This window comes from Phyllobates terribilis, unplaced genomic scaffold (assembly GCF_046119375.1).
Source record: "Phyllobates terribilis strain yellow unplaced genomic scaffold, ASM4611937v1 Scaffold_12__6_contigs__length_324123572, whole genome shotgun sequence".
Classification (NCBI taxonomy): Eukaryota; Metazoa; Chordata; class Amphibia; order Anura; family Dendrobatidae; genus Phyllobates; species Phyllobates terribilis.
This window is the reverse complement of record NW_027362772.1, coordinates 79,085,251-79,106,576: the sequence shown is the minus strand read 5'-3', so window position 1 is coordinate 79,106,576 and position 21,326 is coordinate 79,085,251. Positions and strand designations below refer to the sequence as shown.

The window sequence follows — 21,326 nt, the reverse complement described above, 5'->3', positions numbered from 1 at the left end:
CAGCGCCCCCAGGTGGTTTGGGTCAGGAACACCAGAGGAAATACTATACAGAGCAGAGATATAGGAGATGTAACTGAGAAGTTGGTCCATAGGGGCGTAAAATAATTAATGGAAAGAGAAGACACAGGTGTAGAAGATGATCCATACTATAATGTGACATCCTATTATCCGGGGAGTTGTGTGACTGCAGTAATTCTCCATAACGAGATGGAGCCGTCATTTGTAACCTTAGCAGGTTGTTGGCTCAGATGTCCGTATGATTCAGCAGAAATAAGGCTGATCACTGGAGCGTGAGGTGTGACTCCGGCTTACGAGCCTCGCCACACTATAAAAACCCTCGTAGTGATCGGAAACTCTCAGTCAGGAAGAGTTCTTGCTTCAACAGTGATTGAACGGAGCCCGACCCGACACTATCCGCAGAATACACGTATCCTGCCTTGTTCTTCGTGACCAAGATCCAATAACCAACCGAGAAGATGCTTTCCCAAGTGCGCCAGAACTTCAGCCATGACAGCGAGGCAGCCGTGAACCGCGTGGTCAACCTCAAAATGTACTCGTCCTACACCTACCTGTCCATGGTAAGACCTTCATGAGCTTGGGTCATTTCTTTGTTTGCGTTTTAGTCTATTTGCTGAGTTTTCAGAGTAGAAACTCTCCAAAATCCACCTCAAAAACTTTCTGCTCCAAAAAGACTCCGTGTATCCCCACCTTAGGGCTATGAGGACATAATGTCTTTAAGATGCTGGAGGACCAACCAAGGGTTTATGAGGCGAAGACACTTTAGTAAACTTGAAGCAGTTATGCCGTTGTTCATTTTTGTGCCCGGCGTCTTTTTTTCTGAAATTTATACTATAACCCGAAGGTTGACCATGTTACTTCTTGTTTCTGAACCCTGAAGTGGTTAAAACAAGTGAGATAAGATGTCTTTCTGTTGCTGTGCATTATGTTCAGTTTTGCAATGTTTTTTTGTAAATAAGCCTGCATGGCTTATAAGTCTCCTCACTTTGGCATGTCAGAGTGAGGAGACTTATAAGCCATGCATGCTTCTTACCCCAGGATTTGTAGAATGAACTCCATATTTAAAGAGAACCTGTCACCACCCCTAATATGACTGTTTTAGTGCATGGAATGGCAATTCTTAGGTATTTTTACTCATAACTGTTAGATGGACCGTTCCTCTATTATTCCTCCTGAATATTAATACATGAGATGTCATCTGGGAGTTACCATTTCTGGTCAAAGGGGGGTGTCCCTAAACAATCTGACACATGCAGCCCTGATTTTACAAGGACACACCCTCAACTGGTAATTTCCAGTTGTTAATTTATTTGTAAATTTCCAGGAGGAATAACAGAGGGACAACACCATTCCACGTTCTAGGAAACAGTGCTGTAGAGTTGGTATTTTTAGTGAATATTCATTGATCTCAATGAAGCAGAAAGCAGATTTCATGTTGCATTTTCTGCACCAAAATCTGCATGGCACATGCAGATTTTGGTGCAGATTTTATTGAGAATTTCTCACACTGAATCCAGATGTGTGATAATTTGCCATTATATTTTACCTTTCTAATTCCTTTTTTTATTTCCTTTCAAAGTCTCACTTTTTTGAGCGGGATGACGTTGCCCTTCACCATGTAGCTGAGTTCTTCAAGGAACAGAGCCACGAGGAGAAGGAACATGCCGAGAAACTGATGAAATATCAAAATAAGCGTGGTGGACGTGTGGTTCTACAGGACATCAAGGTGAGGTAGAAGCCCCCTGGTCCGGCCATCCTGGTAACATCATCTCTCTCTGAATATTGTATCCAAAATAAGGACATTACATAAAAATAACATTAGAAATCTGGAATCTTTTGGTTATTTTCCCTTTTTTGGACTTTATATAACTTTTCTAATTTTTTTTGTTTTTTATTCTCCAGAGACCCGAACGGGATGAGTGGGGAAGCTCCTTGGATGCCATGCAAACTGCTCTGGCCTTGGAGAAATCTGTTAACCAGGCTGTACTGGAACTGCATAATGTGGCCACAGACCGGAAAGACCCCCATGTGAGTAAACATACCTGTAACACCAGGCAAACATCTGACCATGTATACATGTAAGGCTGCTAAACATAGAGCGACATTGTTCATACGTGACCCAGGAACACTGAATGGGACCTCAGGACCCCTGTTCTTGTGATCGGTGGGGGTCCCAGCAGTCAGACATTTATCACCCACCTAGTGCAGATGCTACAGACATACTTTGATGGCAAACTTTGGAAGGAGGTGTCATCAGAGACACCTTTGGTGGTCTAGGGTAATAAAAGGCTCAGGGGACCTAGACTGGCGGAAAGTGAATGGAGAGGCCTCTATCAGGCATTAAAGAGTTAAACAAGTTATCCCCTATCCGTAGAATAGGGAATAACTCGCTGGAGCCCCCAAGATCAGGGTTTTAGAATCCGCTCCATTCATTGTCTATGGGACTGTTGAGCTAATTTTGTCAGTTCCGTAGACAATGAATAGAGGGAGGCTTCCGAAAACCCCAATCTCAGGGTTAAATTATGGATAGGGAATAACATGCGCATGTACTTTATTTTTTCCTCGGGGGACAAGGTGAACCCTATCCCCACTCACCCCCCTCCTGCCAAAAAAAGAAAAAAATTACACATTGGGCGTACTCCTTTAGTTTCAACAGAAGTTGCAAACAAGAAAAATGTAAGTATATTGGAATTGTTGATGTTAATAAAAAATGACAAAAACTTAATTTTAATAGATCACGTCTTGTTAGAACGCACGGAATGTATCAATAAGAGTCATTGGAAGTTACTTCTTACTTTCAGCTCTGTGACTTTTTGGAAGAGGAGCACCTGGAAGAACACGTGGAGCGCATCAAGAAGATCGGGCACCATATCACCAACCTGAAACGCGTGGGGGTCCCCAATAATGGCATGGGGGAATACCTGTTTGACAAGCTCAGTATGAAGTAAAGAAGCTAGAACCAGCACATCGGAGAGACCCCGGGACCCCCAGAGAGTTGGAGCAATGAGCTGATATAATATGAGCATGTGATTGAAGTGAAATATTAAAGGTGTGAATACCGGAGTCACATCATCTGCCTCGTGTGGTTTTTGGGTTACATCTTATGTTCAGCTACACAAAAGCCTCTCTCTTCAAGATCCCCAAAACAGCCGTATGTGACAAGAGGGTGTGGTCTTCGTAAGCAGGGGTGTGGTTTAGCTAGTAAGGAGGTGTGGTCTAAAATAAGCCAACGTGCTGTAAAATCTTGACTAAAAGTGTCTTAAGAAACTCCAGATTTATCATCCACCACGAGCCAAACTTGGTTCATTTTAAGACTTTTAAGTATAAGATTTGGGTTTAAAATAGACTACGGTCCCGATTCATCATTTACTTTTTTTAAATTATTATTTTTCTTGTGGGGTTTTTTTTTGGCCAAAATTCATTTAAAAAAATGGAAATAGTTCATGAATTTTGTACACAATTGTTGTCTTTAAACCAGTTTTATGACTTTTTCAAAAAGAAAAAAGTCTAATGTTCTGCTAGAATGTCGCAAAAATTGGACCAAGGCTTCATAAAAAATTACTCCAGGGAAAGACTGGGGGACATTTGGGCAAAATATTTAGATATTTTAACCCCTTACCGATATCTACCGTTCCGAGTGTACGGATTGGGCTCACGGGGTGACAAGCTCTGACAGCGGCATTTAAGACCGGCATGGGGGGCATCATTCTATGCACCCATCCAGGGGCGGACACTGACTGCTTGGGGCCCCTGTGCAAGAAATGTGTCTGGGCCCCCCACCTTCTATGGTGACAAAGCTACAGATGTATATATAGCCACACACACATATATACCTCTTACATAGCCTCCTTTATTATGTATTTTGCAGTCACTTATTACACAGTGCCCTCCAGTGCCGTACTGGAGTACCTAGGGCCCACCACGAAAACAAAATCAATCTTGGGGCCCACCAGCACCATGCAGTTACCGTATATAGGAATAACATAAGTCCACAAACTCTTTCAAAATGAATCAACTTTATTAACCAATAAATAACCACTATAATGAATAAATAACAAACTAAAGAAACACTCCTGGCAAAAGAGGAACACTGTTATCTTATTCACACCAGTGTGTGATAAAGTGCCATAACAGAACAATAACAATAAATACTTTCAGGGTACATTCTCTTAAAGTATAAGTGCCACAAATTGAACCTGCATCTATCTAGCATCCCAGCAGCCGGCATCATTGTAGCAGCACCAAACTTGGCCCACTACGAAAACTTAAAGAATTCTGTAAGCATTTTGGAAGTTTGTATTGCACGTTTTCCTCTCCTCTATAATACAATACCATTCAATTGTTAGTGAAAGGCCCAAAGCAACAAATAAACACACACTAACAGTCATTCAGCAGCAAAATTGCAAAAGTTTTTTTTTCAGAACAGAAGATGACATTGCATACGTATTAAAAATGTCATCATAGTCTAAGTTCCTTGAAATGTCATACTCAATGTTCAACAGAAGGAGTGACTCTAAAAGCTCCTGTCCAATCGAAGATCTCAGACGATTTTTTTACAATTTTCAGCTTTGAGAACACTCTTTCGCATGAAGCAAGTGTAAGAAGTGTCTTGTAAACTGCAAAAATGTTCGTGTAAGCAGCAGAATATAAATTGTAGTCATATAAAAGTCTGTAGCAGCAGAAAAGACAGTTTTTTTTGCGGAACGAGTTGTACTTTCAGATGCAATCATTTAATTTACCATACAGTGTACAGGGAAATGGCAATAAAAAATTCCAAGTGCAGTAAAATTGCAAAAAAAAGTGCAATTACACGTTTGTTTTATTGGGTTTTTTAGTCACCATGTTCACTATATGGTAAAACCGACGTGACAGTGTGATGCCTTGGGTCAGTACGAGTTTGTAGATACCAAACATGTATACCTTTAATGGTATCTAAGTGGTGAAAACAAATTCATAAGTTTGAAAAAAAAAAAATCACACTTTTCGCGCCATGTTCTGCGCACCTTAGTGTTCTCATTTTTTTGGATCTGGGGCTGTGTGACGGATTATTTTTTGCGTCTTGAGCTGACGTACATCTCTGCTGCTGTGTAGTAGTCACAACACAGGGAGAGGTTAAACATCCAAATATTTCATATGTATTGCAAATAAACAATGTTCCCATTCTTAATATCCGAAAAAACAAATGACTAACAACCATCCCTAGACTAATAATACCATATAGAAGAGAGAAATACCGCCATACCATGACCAGAACACATACCACCACATAGTGATCAAATACTACCAAGTAAAAGGTATATATACTGCCACACCATGAGAAGACCACATATTACCACCACATAGTGACTCTCCGAATAATACCACATACAAGTGACAAATACCGCCGCACCATGACCATAGCACATAATGGCACCAGATAGTGACTGATAATGAAAATGTAAAAAAGCTCTGTATATAGAGTCAGTGTACAGATAATGTAGAGCTTATCAGTGACATTATACACAGGAGTTCTGTGTAAAGTGTCAGTGTAGAGGTAATACAATGATCACCAGTGACATTATACACAGGAGCTCTGTATATAGTGTCAGTGTGTGTGTATAGGTAATACAGTGATCATCAGTGACATTACACACAGGAGCTCTGTATATAGTGTCAGTGTGTGTATAGGTAATACAGTGATCACCAGTGACATTACACACAGGAGCTCTGTATATAGTGTCAGTGTAGAGGTAATACAGTGATCACCAGTGACATTACACACAGGAGCTCTGTATATAGTGTCAGTGTACAGGTAATACAGGGATCATCAGTGACATTATGCCCAGGAGCTCTGTATATAGTGTCAGTGTAGAGGTAATGCAGTGATCACCAGTGACATTATGCACAGGAGCTCTGTATATAGTGTCAGTGTGTGTGTATAGGTAATACACATACTCACCAGTGATGTCTCTAGGTGAAGTTCTTTATCTGCAGACCGATATATCACATCTTCTATGCAGGACTTATCTCTGCAGAAAATAACATAGTTAGCTATAACTGATCACTTCCAGAGCACAATCCACACTTTTCCCAAGATTTCTACACTGCATGAAATGACAAAAAAAGAAACCTAGTGCCGCCCTACACAGTAACAGTGCTCCAGTGTCATTCTGTGCCTGCTCATCTCTGGCAGCAGACATATTGTCTGATGGCAAAGATGTAGCAGAGCTGTGAAGACAGAAGACCTATGGATTACGTTGGAGTGAGGATTTTTCTTTATTAAAGATGGAGTCCCTAAATGTGTTTTATTTTTTTTATTTTTTTTTTAAATTCTGTCTTTTTTTTTTTCTGTTTACTAGAAATTCATGATGGCTATGTCTAATTTGGCATCACACCATGAATTTCGGGCCTAGTACCAGCTGATAATACAAAGCTGGCCTGGTACTAACCCTATTATTACCCAGGGTGCCACTCACCACCAGGGCCGGTGGAAGAGCAGGGTAAAGCACCTGGAAATGGTGATATGATGAAGGCGCCATTTTCAGGGGTGGCTGCGGGCTGCGATTTTCAGCGTGGGGAGCCAAGAGCTCTTGGGCCTTACCATGCTGCGAATCCCAGCCCCCAGGTGCCTTGTTTTATCTGGCTGGCGATCAGTATATGGCGGGAGCAGGGCAATGGGCATGATTATCAAATAATATATACCCGACAGGAGCCCATAGATTCTGCTGGCTGCAATAATATATACCTGACAGGAGCCCATACATTCTGCTGCCTCCAATAATATATACCTGACAGGAGCCCATACATTCGCCTGCCTCCAATAATATATACCTGACAGGAGCCCATACATTCTGCTGCCTCCAATAATATATACCTGACAGGAGCCCATACATTCTCCTGCCTCCAATAATATATACCTGACAGGAGCCCATACATTCTGCTGGCTCCAAAAATATATACCTGACGGGAACCCATACATTCTCCTACCTCCAATACTATATACATGACAGGAGCCCATACATTCTCCTGCCTCCAATAATATATACCTGACAGGAGCCCATAGATTCTGCTGCCTCCAATAATATATACATGACAGGAGCCCATAGATTCTGCTGCCTCCAATAATATATACCTGACAGGAGCCCATACATTCTGCAGTTTCCAATAATATATACCTGACAGGAGCCCATACATTCGCCTGCCTCCAATAATATATACCTGACAGGAGCCCATATATTCTCCTGCCTCCAATAATATATACCTGACAGGAGCCCATACATTCTGCTGCCTCCAATAATATATACCTGACAGGAGCCCATACATTCTGCTGGCTCCAATAATATATACCTGACAGGAACCCATACATTCTCCTGCCTCCAATACTATATACATGACAGGAGCCCATAGATTCTGCTGCCTCCAATAATATATACCTGACAGGAGCCCATACATTCTGCAGTCTCCAATAATATATACCTGACAGGAGCCCATACATTCGCCTGCCTCCAATAATATATACCTGACAGGAGCCCATACATTCTCCTGCCTCCAATAATATATACCCGACAGGAGCCCATACATTCTGCTGCCTCCAATAATATATACCTGACAGGAGCCCATACATTCTCCTGCCTCCAATAATATATACCTGACAGTAGCCCATACATTCTGCTGCCTCCAATAATATATACCTGACAGGAGCCCATACATTCTCCTGCCTCCAATAATATATACCTGACAGGAGCTCATACATTCTCCTGCCTCCAATAATATATACCTGACAGGAGCCCATACATTCTCCTGCCTCCAATACTATATACATGACAGGAGCCCATAGATTCTGCTGCCTCCAATAATATATACCTGACAGGAGCCCATAGATTCTGCAGTCTCCAATAATATATACCTGACAGGAGACCATAGATTCTGCTGCCTCCAATAATATATACCTGACAGGAGCCCATAGATTCTGCTGCCTCCAATAATATATACCTGACTGGAGCCCATAGATTCTGCTGCCTCCAATAATATATACCTGACAGGAGCCCATACATTCTGCTGCCTCGAATAATATATACCTGACAGGAGCCCATGCATTCTCCTGCCTCCAATAATATATACCTGACAGGAGCCCATAGATTCTGCTGCCTCCAATAATATATACCTGACAGGAGCCCATACATTCTGTAGCCTCCAATAATATATACCTGATAAGAGCCCATACATTCTGCTGCCTCCAATAATATATACCTGACAGGAGAACATACATTCTGTTGCCTCCAATAATATATACCTGACAGGAGCCCATACATTCTCCTGCCTCCAATAATATATACCTGACAGGAGCCCATAGATTCTGCTGCCTCCAATAATATATACCTGACAGGAGCCCATACATTCTCCTGCCTCCAATAATATATACCTGACAGAAGCCCATACATTCTGCTGCCTCCAATAATATATACCTGACAGGAGCCCATACATTCTCCTGCCTCGAATAATATATCCCTGACAGGAGCCCATAGATTCTGCTGCCTCAAATAATATATACCTGACAGGAGCCCATAGATTCTGCTGCCACAAATAATATATACCTGACAGGAGCACATACATTCTCCTGCCTCGAATAATATATACCTGACAGGAGAACATACATTCTGTTGCCACCAATAATATATACCTGGTAGGAGCCTATACATTCTCCTGCCTCCAATAATATATACCTGACAGGAGAACATACATTCTGCTGCCTCCAATAATATATACCTGACAGGAGCCCATAGATTCTCCTGCCTCCAATAATATATACCTGACAGGAGCCCATAGATTCTCCTGCCTCCAATAATATATACCTGACAGGAGCCCATAGATTCTCCTGCCTCCAATAATATATACCTGACAGGAGCCCATACATTCTGCTGCCTCCAATAATATATACCTGACAGGAGACCATAGATTCTGCTGCCTCCAATAATATATACCTGACAGGAGCCCATAGATTCTCCTGCCTCCAATAATATATACCTGACAGGAGCCCATACATTCTCCTGCCTCCAATAATATGTACCTGACAGGAGCCCATAGATTCTGCTGCCTCCAATAATATATACCTGACAGGAGCCCATACATTCTCCTGCCTCCAATAATATATACCTGACAGGAGCCCATACATTCTGCTGCCTCCAATAATATATACCTGACAGGAGCCCATACATTCTCCTGCCTCCAATAATATATACCTGACAGGAGCCCATACATTCTGCTGCCTCCAATAATATATACCTGACAGGAGCCCATAGATTCTGCTGCCTCCAATAATATATACCTGACAGGAGCCCATACATTCTGCAGTCTCCAATAATATATACCTGACAGGAGCCCATACATTCTCCTGCCTCCAATAATATATACCTGACAGGAGCCCATACATTCGCCTGCCTCCAATAATATATACCTGACAGGAGCTCATACATTCTCCTGCCTCCAATAATATATACATGACAGGAGCCCATACATTCTACTGCCTCCAATAATATATTCCTGACAGGAGCCCATAGATTCTGCTGCCTCCAATAATATATACCTGACAGGAGCCCATAGATTCTGCTGCCTCCAATAATATATACCTGACAGGAGCCCATACATTCTGCTGCCTCCAATAATATATACCTGACAGGAGCCCATACATTCTGCTGCCTCCAATAATATATACCTGACAGGAGAACATACATTCTGTTGCCTCCAATAATATATACCTGACAGGAGCCCATACATTCTCCTGCCTCCAATAATATATACCTGACAGGAGCCCATAGATTCTGCTGCCTCCAATAATATATACCTGACAGGAGCCCATACATTCTCCTGCCTCCAATAATATATACCTGACAGAAGCCCATACATTCTGCTGCCTCCAATAATATATACCTGACAGGAGCCCATACATTCTCCTGCCGCGAATAATATATACCTGACAGGAGCCCATAGATTCTGCTGCCTCAAATAATATATACCTGACAGGAGCCCATAGATTCTGCTGCCACAAATAATATATACCTGACAGGAGCACATACATTCTCCTGCCTCGAATAATATATACCTGACAGGAGAACATACATTCTGTTGCCACCAATAATATATACCTGGTAGGAGCCTATACATTCTCCTGCCTCCAATAATATATACCTGACAGGAGAACATACATTCTGCTGCCTCCAATAATATATACCTGACAGGAGCCCATAGATTCTCCTGCCTCCAATAATATATACCTGACAGGAGCCCATAGATTCTCCTGCCTCCAATAATATATACCTGACAGGAGCCCATAGATTCTCCTGCCTCCAATAATATATACCTGACAGGAGCCCATACATTCTGCTGCCTCCAATAATATATACCTGACAGGAGACCATAGATTCTGCTGCCTCCAATAATATATACCTGACAGGAGCCCATAGATTCTCCTGCCTCCAATAATATATACCTGACAGGAGCCCATACATTCTCCTGCCTCCAATAATATGTACCTGACAGGAGCCCATAGATTCTGCTGCCTCCAATAATATATACCTGACAGGAGCCCATACATTCTCCTGCCTCCAATAATATATACCTGACAGGAGCCCATACATTCTGCTGCCTCCAATAATATATACCTGACAGGAGCCCATACATTCTCCTGCCTCCAATAATATATACCTGACAGGAGCCCATACATTCTGCTGCCTCCAATAATATATACCTGACAGGAGCCCATAGATTCTGCTGCCTCCAATAATATATACCTGACAGGAGCCCATACATTCTGCAGTCTCCAATAATATATACCTGACAGGAGCCCATACATTCTCCTGCCTCCAATAATATATACCTGACAGGAGCCCATACATTCGCCTGCCTCCAATAATATATACCTGACAGGAGCTCATACATTCTCCTGCCTCCAATAATATATACATGACAGGAGCCCATACATTCTACTGCCTCCAATAATATATACCTGACAGGAGCCCATAGATTCTGCTGCCTCCAATAATATATACCTGACAGGAGCCCATACATTCTGCTGCCTCCAATAATATATACCTGACAGGAGCCCATACATTCTGCTGCCTCCAATAATATATACCTGACAGGAGCCCATAGATTCTGCTGCCTCCAATAATATATACCTGACAGGAGCCCATACATTCTCCTGTCTCCAATAATATATACCTGACAGGAGCCCATAGATTCTGCAGCCTCCAATAATATATACCTGACAGGAGACCATAGATTCTGCTGCCTCGAATAATATATACCTGACAGGAGCCCATGCATTCTCCTGCCTCCAATAATATATACCTGACAGAGCCCATACATTCTCCTGCCTCCAATAATATATACCTGACAGGAGCCCATACATTCTGTTGCCTCCAATAATATATACCTGATAAGAGCCCATACATTCTGCTGCCTCCAATAATATATACCTGACAGGAGAACATACATTCTGTTGCCTCCAATAATATATACCTGACAGGAGCCCATACATTCTCCTGCCTCCAATAATATATACCTGACAGGAGCCCACAGATTCTGCTGCCTCCAATAATATATACCTGACAGGAGCCCATACATTCTCCTGCCTCCAATAATATATACCTGACAGGAGCCCATACATTCTCCTGCCGCGAATAATATATACCTGACAGGAGCCCATAGATTCTGCTGCCTCAAATAATATATACCTGACAGGAGCCCATAGATTCTGCTGCCACAAATAATATATACCTGACAGGAGCCCATACATTCTCCTGCCTCCAATAATATGTACCTGACAGGAGCCCATAGATTCTGCTGCCTCCAATAATATATACCTGACAGGAGCCCATACATTCTCCTGCCTCCAATAATATATACCTGACAGGAGCCCATACATTCTGCTGCCTCCAATAATATATACCTGACAGGAGCCCATACATTCTCCTGCCTCCAATAATATATACCTGACAGGAGCCCATACATTCTGCTGCCTCCAATAATATATACCTGACAGGAGCCCATAGATTCTGCTGCCTCCAATAATATATACCTGACAGGAGCCCATACATTCTGCAGTCTCCAATAATATATACCTGACAGGAGCCCATACATTCTCCTGCCTCCAATAATATATACCTGACAGGAGCCCATACATTCGCCTGCCTCCAATAATATATACCTGACAGGAGCTCATACATTCTCCTGCCTCCAATAATATATACATGACAGGAGCCCATACATTCTACTGCCTCCAATAATATATACCTGACAGGAGCCCATAGATTCTGCTGCCTCCAATAATATATACCTGACAGGAGCCCATACATTCTGCTGCCTCCAATAATATATACCTGACAGGAGCCCATACATTCTGCTGCCTCCAATAATATATACCTGACAGGAGCCCATAGATTCTGCTGCCTCCAATAATATATACCTGACAGGAGCCCATACATTCTCCTGTCTCCAATAATATATACCTGACAGGAGCCCATAGATTCTGCAGCCTCCATTAATATATAGCTGACAGGAGACCATAGATTCTGCTGCCTCGAATAATATATACCTGACAGGAGCCCATGCATTCTCCTGCCTCCAATAATATATACCTGACAGAGCCCATACATTCTCCTGCCTCCAATAATATATACCTGACAGGAGCCCATACATTCTGTTGCCTCCAATAATATATACCTGATAAGAGCCCATACATTCTGCTGCCTCCAATAATATATACCTGACAGGAGCCCATAGATTCTGCTGCCTCCAATAATATATACCTGACAGGAGCCCATACATTCTCCTGCCTCCAATAATATATACCTGACAGGAGCCCATAGATTCTGCAGCCTCCAATAATATATACCTGACAGGAGCCCATAGATTCTGCTGCCTCAAATAATATATACCTGACAGGAGCCCATAGATTCTGCTGCCACAAATAATATATACCTGACAGGAGCCCATACATTCTCCTGCCTCGAATAATATATACCTGACAGGAGAACATACATTCTGTTGCCACCAATAATATATACCTGGTAGGAGCCCATACATTCTCCTGCCTCCAATAATATATACCTGACAGGAGAACATACATTCTGCTGCCTCCAATAATATATACCTGACAGGAGCCCATAGATTCTCCTGCCTCCAATAATATATACCTGACAGGAGCCCATAGATTCTCCTGCCTCCAATAATATATACCTGACAGGAGCCCATAGATTCTCCTGCCTCCAATAATATATACCTGACAGGAGCCCATACATTCTGCTGCCTCCAATAATATATACCTGACAGGAGACCATAGATTCTGCTGCCTCCAATAATATATACCTGAGAGGAGCCCATAGATTCTCCTGCCTCCAATAATATATACCTGACAGGAGCCCATACATTCTCCTGCCTCCAATAATATATACCTGACAGGAGCCCATACATTCTCCTGCCTCCAATAATATATACCTGACAGGAGCCCATACATTCTGTTGCCTCCAATAATATATACCTGATAAGAGCCCATACATTCTGCTGCCTCCAATAATATATACCTGACAGGAGAACATACATTCTGTTGCCTCCAATAATATATACCTGACAGGAGCCCATACATTCTCCTGCCTCCAATAATATATACCTGACAGGAGCCCATAGATTCTGCTGCCTCCAATAATATATACCTGACAGGAGCCCATACATTCTCCTGCCTCCAATAATATATACCTGACAGAAGCCCATACATTCTGCTGCCTCCAATAATATATACCTGACAGGAGCCCATACATTCTCCTGCCTCGAATAATATATACCTGACAGGAGCCCATAGATTCTGCTGCCTCAAATAATATATACCTGACAGGAGCCCATAGATTCTGCTGCCACAAATAATATATACCTGACAGGAGCACATACATTCTCCTGCCTCGAATAATATATACCTGACAGGAGAACATACATTCTGTTGCCACCAATAATATATACCTGGTAGGAGCCTATACATTCTCCTGCCTCCAATAATATATAACTGACAGGAGAACATACATTCTGCTGCCTCCAATAATATATACCTGACAGGAGCCCATAGATTCTCCTGCCTCCAATAATATATACCTGACAGGAGCCCATAGATTCTCCTGCCTCCAATAATATATACCTGACAGGAGCCCATAGATTCTCCTGCCTCCAATAATATATACCTGACAGGAGCCCATACATTCTGCTGCCTCCAATAATATATACCTGACAGGAGACCATAGATTCTGCTGCCTCCAATAATATATACCTGACAGGAGCCCATAGATTCTCCTGCCTCCAATAATATATACCTGACAGGAGCCCATACATTCTCCTGCCTCCAATAATATGTACCTGACAGGAGCCCATAGATTCTGCTGCCTCCAATAATATATACCTGACAGGAGCCCATACATTCTCCTGCCTCCAATAATATATACCTGACAGGAGCCCATACATTCTGCTGCCTCCAATAATATATACCTGACAGGAGCCCATACATTCTCCTGCCTCCAATAATATATACCTGACAGGAGCCCATACATTCTGCTGCCTCCAATAATATATACCTGACAGGAGCCCATAGATTCTGCTGCCTCCAATAATATATACCTGACAGGAGCCCATACATTCTGCAGTCTCCAATAATATATACCTGACAGGAGCCCATACATTCTCCTGCCTCCAATAATATATACCTGACAGGAGCCCATACATTCGCCTGCCTCCAATAATATATACCTGACAGGAGCTCATACATTCTCCTGCCTCCAATAATATATACATGACAGGAGCCCATACATTCTACTGCCTCCAATAATATATACCTGACAGGAGCCCATAGATTCTGCTGCCTCCAATAATATATACCTGACAGGAGCCCATAGATTCTGCTGCCTCCAATAATATATACCTGACAGGAGCCCATACATTCTGCTGCCTCCAATAATATATACCTGACAGGAGCCCATACATTCTGCTGCCTCCAATAATATATACCTGACAGGAGAACATACATTCTGTTGCCTCCAATAATATATACCTGACAGGAGCCCATACATTCTCCTGCCTCCAATAATATATACCTGACAGGAGCCCATAGATTCTGCTGCCTCCAATAATATATACCTGACAGGAGCCCATACATTCTCCTGCCTCCAATAATATATACCTGACAGAAGCCCATACATTCTGCTGCCTCCAATAATATATACCTGACAGGAGCCCATACATTCTCCTGCCGCGAATAATATATACCTGACAGGAGCCCATAGATTCTGCTGCCTCAAATAATATATACCTGACAGGAGCCCATAGATTCTGCTGCCACAAATAATATATACCTGACAGGAGCACATACATTCTCCTGCCTCGAATAATATATACCTGACAGGAGAACATACATTCTGTTGCCACCAATAATATATACCTGGTAGGAGCCTATACATTCTCCTGCCTCCAATAATATATACCTGACAGGAGAACATACATTCTGCTGCCTCCAATAATATATACCTGACAGGAGCCCATAGATTCTCCTGCCTCCAATAATATATACCTGACAGGAGCCCATAGATTCTCCTGCCTCCAATAATATATACCTGACAGGAGCCCATAGATTCTCCTGCCTCCAATAATATATACCTGACAGGAGCCCATACATTCTGCTGCCTCCAATAATATATACCTGACAGGAGACCATAGATTCTGCTGCCTCCAATAATATATACCTGACAGGAGCCCATAGATTCTCCTGCCTCCAATAATATATACCTGACAGGAACCCATACATTCTCCTGCCTCCAATAATATGTACCTGACAGGAGCCCATAGATTCTGCTGCCTCCAATAATATATACCTGACAGGAGCCCATACATTCTCCTGCCTCCAATAATATATACCTGACAGGAGCCCATACATTCTGCTGCCTCCAATAATATATACCTGACAGGAGCCCATACAGTCTCCTGCCTCCAATAATATATACCTGACAGGAGCCCATACATTCTGCTGCCTCCAATAATATATACCTGACAGGAGCCCATAGATTCTGCTGCCTCCAATAATATATACCTGACAGGAGCCCATACATTCTGCAGTCTCCAATAATATATACCTGACAGGAGCCCATACATTCTCCTGCCTCCAATAATATATACCTGACAGGAGCCCATACATTCGCCTGCCTCCAATAATATATACCTGACAGGAGCTCATACATTCTCCTGCCTCCAATAATATATACATGACAGGAGCCCATACATTCTACTGCCTCCAATAATATATACCTGACAGGAGCCCATAGATTCTGCTGCCTCCAATAATATATACCTGACAGGAGCCCATACATTCTGCTGCCTCCAATAATATATACCTGACAGGAGCCCATACATTCTGCTGCCTCCAATAATATATACCTGACAGGAGCCCATAGATTCTGCTGCCTCCAATAATATATACCTGACAGGAGCCCATACATTCTCCTGTCTCCAATAATATATACCTGACAGGAGCCCATAGATTCTGCAGCCTCCAATAATATATACCTGACAGGAGACCATAGATTCTGCTGCCTCGAATAATATATACCTGACAGGAGCCCATGCATTCTCCTGCCTCCAATAATATATACCTGACAGAGCCCATACATTCTCCTGCCTCCAATAATATATACCTGACAGGAGCCCATACATTCTGTTGCCTCCAATAATATATACCTGATAAGAGCCCATACATTCTGCTGCCTCCAATAATATATACCTGACAGGAGAACATACATTCTGTTGCCTCCAATAATATATACCTGACAGGAGCCCATACATTCTCCTGCCTCCAATAATATATACCTGACAGGAGCCCACAGATTCTGCTGCCTCCAATAATATATACCTGACAGGAGCCCATACATTCTCCTGCCTCCAATAATATATACCTGACAGAAGCCCATACATTCTGCTGCCTCCAATAATATATACCTGACAGGAGCCCATACATTCTGCTGCCTCCAATAATATATACCTGACAGGAGCCCATACATTCTGCTGCCTCCAATAATATATACCTGACAGGAGCCCATAGATTCTGCTGCCTCCAATAATATATACCTGACAGGAGCCCATACATTCTCCTGCCTCCAATAATATATACCTGACAGGAGCCCATAGATTCTGCAGCCTCCAATAATATATACCTGACAGGAGCCCATAGATTCTGCTGCCTCAAATAATATATACCTGACAGGAGCCCATAGATTCTGCTGCCACAAATAATATATACCTGACAGGAGCCCATACATTCTCCTGCCTCGAATAATATATACCTGACAGGAGAACATACATTCTGTTGCCACCAATAATATATACCTGGTAGGAGCCCATACATTCTCCTGCCTCCAATAATATATACCTGACAGGAGAACATACATTCTGCTGCCTCCAATAATATATACCTGACAGGAGCCCATAGATTCTCCTGCCTCCAATAATATATACCTGACAGGAGCCCATAGATTCTCCTGCCTCCAATAATATATACCTGACAGGAGCCCATAGATTCTCCTGCCTCCAATAATATATACCTGACAGGAGCCCATACATTCTGCTGCCTCCAATAATATATACCTGACAGGAGACCATAGATTCTGCTGCCTCCAATAATATATACCTGACAGGAGCCCATAGATTCTCCTGCCTCCAATAATATATACCTGACAGGAGCCCATACATTCTCCTGCCTCCAATAATATATACCTGACAGGAGCCCATACATTCTCCTGCCTCCAATAATATATACCTGACAGGAGCCCATAGATTCTGCTGCCTCCAATAATATATACCTGACAGGAGCCCATACATTCTCCTGCCTCCAATAATATATACCTGACAGGAGCCCATACATTCTGCTGCCTCCAATAATATATACCTGACAGGAGCCCATACATTCTCCTGCCTCCAATAATATATACCTGACAGGAGCCCATACATTCTGCTGCCTCCAATAATATATACCTGACAGGAGCCCATAGATTCTGCTGCCTCCAATAATATATACCTGACAGGAGCCCATACATTCTGCAGTCTCCAATAATATATACGTGACAGGAGCCCATACATTCTCCTGCCTCCAATAATATATACCTGACAGGAGCCCATACATTCGCCTGCCTCCAATAATATATACCTGACAGGAGCTAATACATTCTCCTGCCTCCAATAATATATACTATACAGGAGCCCATACATTCTACTGCCTCCAATAATATATACCTGACAGGAGCCCATAGATTCTGCTGCCTCCAATAATATATACCTGACAGGAGCCCATAGATTCTGCTGCCTCCAATAATATATACCTGACAGGAGCCCATACATTCTGCTGCCTCCAATAATATATACCTGACAGGAGCCCATACATTCTGCTGCCTCCAATAATATATACCTGACAGGAGCCCATACATTCTGCTGCCTCCAATAATATATACCTGACAGGAGCCCATAGATTCTCCTGCCTCCAATAATATATACCTGACAGGAGCCCATAGATTCTCCTGCCTCCAATAATATATACCTGACAGGAGCCCATAGATTCTCCTGCCTCCAATAATATATACCTGACAGGAGCCCATACATTCTGCTGCCTCCAATAATATATACCTGACAGGAGACCATAGATTCTGCTGCCTCCAATAATATATACCTGACAGGAGCCCATAGATTCTCCTGCCTCCAATAATATATACCTGACAGGAGCCCATACATTCTCCTGCCTCCAATAATATGTACCTGACAGGAGCCCATAGATTCTGCTGCCTCCAATAATATATACCTGACAGGAGCCCATACATTCTCCTGCCTCCAATAATATATACCTGACAGGAGCCCATACATTCTGCTGCCTCCAATAATATATACCTGACAGGAGCCCATACATTCTCCTGCCTCCAATAATATATACCTGACAGGAGCCCATACATTCTGCTGCCTCCAATAATATATACCTGACAGGAGCCCATAGATTCTGCTGCCTCCAATAATATATACCTGACAGGAGCCCATACATTCTGCAGTCTCCAATAATATATACCTGACAGGAGCCCATACATTCTCCTGCCTCCAATAATATATACCTGACAGGAGCCCATACATTCGCCTGCCTCCAATAATATATACCTGACAGGAGCTCATACATTCTCCTGCCTCCAATAATATATACATGACAGGAGCCCATACATTCTACTGCCTCCAATAATATATACCTGACAGGAGCCCATAGATTCTGCTGCCTCCAATAATATATACCTGACAGGAGCCCATAGATTCTGCTGCCTCCAATAATATATACCTGACAGGAGCCCATACATTCTGCTGCCTCCAATAATATATACCTGACAGGAGCCCATACATTCTGCTGCCTCCAATAATATATACCTGACAGGAGCCCATACATTCTGCTGCCTCCAATAATATATACCTGACAGGAGCCCATAAATTCTGCTGCCTCCAATAATATATACCTGACAGGAGCCCATACATTCTCCTGCCTCCAATAATATATACCTGACAGGAGCCCATAGATTCTGCAGCCTCCAATAATATATACCTGACAGGAGACCATAGATTCTGCTGCCTCGAATAATATATACCTGACAGGAGCCCATGCATTCTCCTGCCTCCAATAATATATACCTGACAGAGCCCATACATTCTCCTGCCTCCAATAATATATACCTGACAGGAGCCCATACATTCTGTTGCCTCCAATAATATATACCTGATAAGAGCCCATACATTCTGCTGCCTCCAATAATATATACCTGACAGGAGTACATACATTCTGTTGCCTCCAATTCTATATACCTGACAGGAGCCCATACATTCTCCTGCCTCCAATAATATATACCTGACAGGAGCCCATAGATTCTGCTGCCTCCAATAATATATACCTGACAGGAGCCCATACATTCTCCTGCCTCCAATAATATATACCTGACAGAAGCCCATACATTCTGCTGCCTCCAATAATATATACCTGACAGGAGCCCATACATTCTGCTGCCTCCAATAATATATACCTGACAGGAGCCCATACATTCTGCTGCCTCCAATAATATATACCTGACAGGAGCCCATAGATTCTGCTGCCTCCAATAATATATACCTGACAGGAGCCCATACATTCTCCTGCCTCCAATAATATATACCTGACAGGAGCCCATACATTCTGCTGCCTCCAATAATATATACCTGACAGGAGACCATAGATTCTGCTGCCTCCAATAATATATACCTGACAGGAGCCCATAGATTCTCCTGCCTCCAATAATATATACCTGACAGGAGCCCATACATTCTCCTGCCTCCAATAATATGTACCTGACAGGAGCCCATAGATTCTGCTGCCTCCAATAATATATACCTGACAGGAGCCCATACATTCTCCTGCCTCCAATAATATATACCTGACAGGAGCCCATACATTCTGCTGCCTCCAATAATATATACCTGACAGGAGCCCATACATTCTCCTGCCTCCAATAATATATACCTGACAGGAGCCCATACATTCTGCTGCCTCCAATAATATATACCTGACAGGAGCCCATAGATTCTGCTGCCTCCAATAATATATACCTGACAGGAGCCCATACATTCTGCAGTCTCCAATAATATATACCTGACAGGAGCCCATACATTCTCCTGCCTCCAATAATATATACCTGACAGGAGCCCATACATTCGCCTGCCTCCAATAATATATACCTGACAGGAGCTCATACATTCTCCTGCCTCCAATAATATATACATGACAGGAGCCCATACATTCTACTGCCTCCAATAATATATACCTGACAGGAGCCCATAGATTCTGCTGCCTCCAATAATATATACCTGACAGGAGCCCATAGATTCTGCTGCCTCCAATAATATATACCTGACAGGAGCCCATACATTCTGCTGCCTCCAATAATATATACCTGACAGGAGCCCATACATTCTGCTGCCTCCAATAATATATACCTGACAGGAGCCCATACATTCTGCTGCCTCCAATAATATATACCTGACAGGAGCCCATAAATTCTGCTGCCTCCAATAATATATACCTGACAGGAGCCCATACATTCTCCTGCCTCCAATAATATATACCTGACAGGAGCCCATAGATTCTGCAGCCTCCAATAATATATACCTGACAGGAGACCATAGATTCTGCTGCCTCGAATAATATATACCTGACAGGAGCCCATGCATTCTTCTGCCTCCAATAATATATACCTGACAGAGCC

At 42.6% G+C, this 21,326-nt stretch overlaps 1 protein-coding gene across 1 annotated transcript; it reads left to right on the top strand.

Annotated features, from left to right (window-relative positions):
• The first annotated feature begins 328 nt into the window (after positions 1–328).
• Positions 329–3,081, top strand: LOC141173098 (ferritin, middle subunit-like). Its single transcript, XM_073657741.1, has 4 exons — positions 329–578; positions 1,598–1,744; positions 1,921–2,046; positions 2,820–3,081. Exons 1-4 carry the CDS (start codon positions 477–479, stop codon positions 2,964–2,966), a joined length of 522 nt encoding a protein of 173 aa, XP_073513842.1. The 5' UTR covers positions 329–476; the 3' UTR covers positions 2,967–3,081.
• The last annotated feature ends 18,245 nt before the right edge of the window (positions 3,082–21,326 follow it).

What these genes read in the sequence shown, in the direction of transcription:
- LOC141173098 (XM_073657741.1), top strand. Translation starts at nt 477, where the DNA reads ATGCTTTCCCAAGTGCGCCAGAACTTCAGCCATGACAGCGAGGCAGCC. An exon ending in CCTACACCTACCTGTCCATG is followed by an intron (nt 579 to 1,597) that starts GTAAGACCTTCA and finishes TTCCTTTCAAAG; the next exon opens with TCTCACTTTTTTGAGCGGGA. An exon ending in TGGTTCTACAGGACATCAAG is followed by an intron (nt 1,745 to 1,920) that starts GTGAGGTAGAAG and finishes TTTATTCTCCAG; the next exon opens with AGACCCGAACGGGATGAGTG.